At 31.0% G+C, this 2,500-nt stretch overlaps 1 protein-coding gene across 7 annotated transcripts in view; it reads right to left on the bottom strand.

Moving 5' to 3' along the window:
* LOC571043 (solute carrier family 24 member 2) overlaps positions 1-2,500 on the bottom strand; it is a 79,738-nt gene that overhangs the window by 29,056 nt on the left and 48,182 nt on the right. For 3 of the 7 annotated variants that reach the window (XM_073907708.1, XM_073907710.1, XM_073907709.1), the window contains one exon: positions 1,645-1,659. The exons of the other annotated variants lie outside the window; for them this stretch is intronic. In XM_073907708.1, coding sequence (XP_073763809.1) covers positions 1,645-1,659 — 15 coding nt within the window. The remainder of the gene's footprint in view (positions 1-1,644; positions 1,660-2,500) is intronic. 7 annotated transcript variants of the gene reach the window in all.

Below are 2,500 nucleotides of genomic sequence, written 5' to 3'. Positions count from 1 at the left end.
CAAAAGAGACTTTTTGATTTTCTTTTTTATATACACGATTATACAGTCGAACTGTTGTATAAACGCAATATCACATTTGTAGTGGTGCTGTATGGATGTTTATGGGCACTGATGGGACAATAAGGCAATGCACGCCTCCCACCAGTACCGATATACAGCCATATGGCACTGCTACTCATGTGATATTGCTCATATATTCAGCACACTGATGTCCAGTTTCTCTCGATTTACTAGATTTATTGGGTAAATGTTAATATTTGTTTTATTTTATAAATGTCCGATAACATTTCTTCAAAATAAATAGTATTATTATTATTGTTAGTAGTAGTAGTAGTAGTAGTAGTAATAATAATAATAATAATAATACTTTTATTATTAATAGTAATAATAATAAAATAAAATAAAAAATATACTAATTTAGAGCAAAAAAAGGAACAATTAAAAGCATAACTGAACAAAAATCTGTTTGAAGTACAAACATTAATACTTAAAAAAATGAAATAATTACATTTAAATAAAGCAATTAATTAAAAAACAGCAAAACAAAAAATAAAATGAATTCAATAAAAAATCTTAAATAATATATACATGCATAAATAAATATATATAACATTCAAAAACATGAAATAAAAAATAAATATATAAAATACAAATGTTAAATGAAGTTAAAATAAATTAAATGAATTGTAAATTATTAAAATAAATGAAATACAAAGCTAAATTAATTAAAATAAAATATTATAATTAAATATTATATAATATATTATTATATTATTATATTAACTAAAATACTATATAAAAAATAAAATAAACAAACATATAAGATAATCCAATAAAAACATAGAATTAAATAAATTAATTTATAAAATTAATTATAAAAAAATAAATGTAAAGCAAAAAAAATTATTCTAAACTAGTATATATATATATTTATATATATATATATATATATATATATATATATAGTTAAAATAAATTTAATTCATTATATATTAATTAAATTAAATAAATATAAAACTAAGTGAATTCAATTAAAAATATATAATATATAAATAATAAATCATGATAATCCAATAAAAAATAAAAAACAAAATTTATTATAAAAATGTTGCATTAAATTAATGTAAAACACAACAAAAGGAATTCAATTAAAAAACAATAAGTAAAAAATTAAAATATAAATATATTAAATTAAAGGAAAACAAAACTAAAGTGAAGCTTTATGAGCTTTTAAAGTCATTCTTCACACAGTATGTCAATGTGCTTTTGCAGTGGTGTAATGGAGAGACGGGGGGGGTACAGGTGAAGCTTTAGCACAAACACACACTGAAAAGAGACAAAACACATGGAAACCTCAGAGAAACGCACACACACACACACACACACACACACACACACACACACACACACACACACACACACACACACAGACACACACACACACACACACACACACACACACACAGACACACACACACACACACACACACACACACAGCGGGACTGAACAAACAGCAGTGCAGACAGCAGACAGAGGGTTCAGTGTGTGTGTGTGTGTGTGTGTGTGTGTGTGTGTGTGTGTGTGTGTGTGTGTGTGTGTGTGTGTGCATCTGTGATGACAACGAGATTTAGAGAATAACTCACCAGAGTCAGCGAATTCTGAGGAGAGCAAACAGAGGAAAACAGAGGAAGAGAAACAGACAGAGAGAAAGAGATGAAAAGAAGAATATAAGCAGGAAAAACAGTGTTCAGCTCCACCGTGAAGACAAGAAGAGAACAGAAAGAGGAGAAGCGCAACTGTTGAAAACACCCCATCCAAAGTGCATGCAAAATAAAACGAGATGTAAAACAGCACTGCGCTTTTTACCTTTATTTTTTAATGAAGAAGCTCGCTTTACAAGACCACACAGTTGAACAGTTGAGTTTTACCATGCTTTAAAGGGCAGGTCCAGAGGGTATTCTTAAGTCTTGGTTGTGTTTATAAGATGTAAAGCGGTGTGTGCTCATGCTCCACGTGTGGAAAATCAGGTTATTTGTTCATATATCTTACTTTCGATATATACTGCTACTCAGCTAACATGGAAAACGTGTCATATTTCCTGTTTTTGGATGGTGGGAGGAAACCGGGGAGCACGGGGAGAACGTGTAAACTCCCCACAGAAACGTCAGCTAGCTTGGTATGGACTAGAACCAGAGACGTTCTTGCTGAGAGGCAACAGTGCTAACCACTGGGCCGCCGTGCCACCCATCTAGGAAAGGAGGAGGAGTAGGGGTGGAAGGGGGGATTCTTCAAAATGAAGATGGCTGTGATATGGAGCTGAGGGTGTTTATAGTGGCTTAGGGATCATCTGATTGGTCAATCATGAATTGAGTAATGCAGGACCGGCTGTGATCAATCATAAACACCCGATCCTCTCGACATTAGTTTATAAATAAACTTCACTTGTTATGTATGTAGTTATACAGTGGAGAAAAGGTTAATGAGATTTAATAACTTGAT

The sequence above is a fragment of the Danio rerio genome, chromosome 7, assembly GCF_049306965.1.
Source record: "Danio rerio strain Tuebingen ecotype United States chromosome 7, GRCz12tu, whole genome shotgun sequence".
Lineage (NCBI taxonomy): Eukaryota > Metazoa > Chordata > Actinopteri > Cypriniformes > Danionidae > Danio > Danio rerio.
This window is presented reverse-complemented; position numbering and strand designations above follow the sequence as displayed.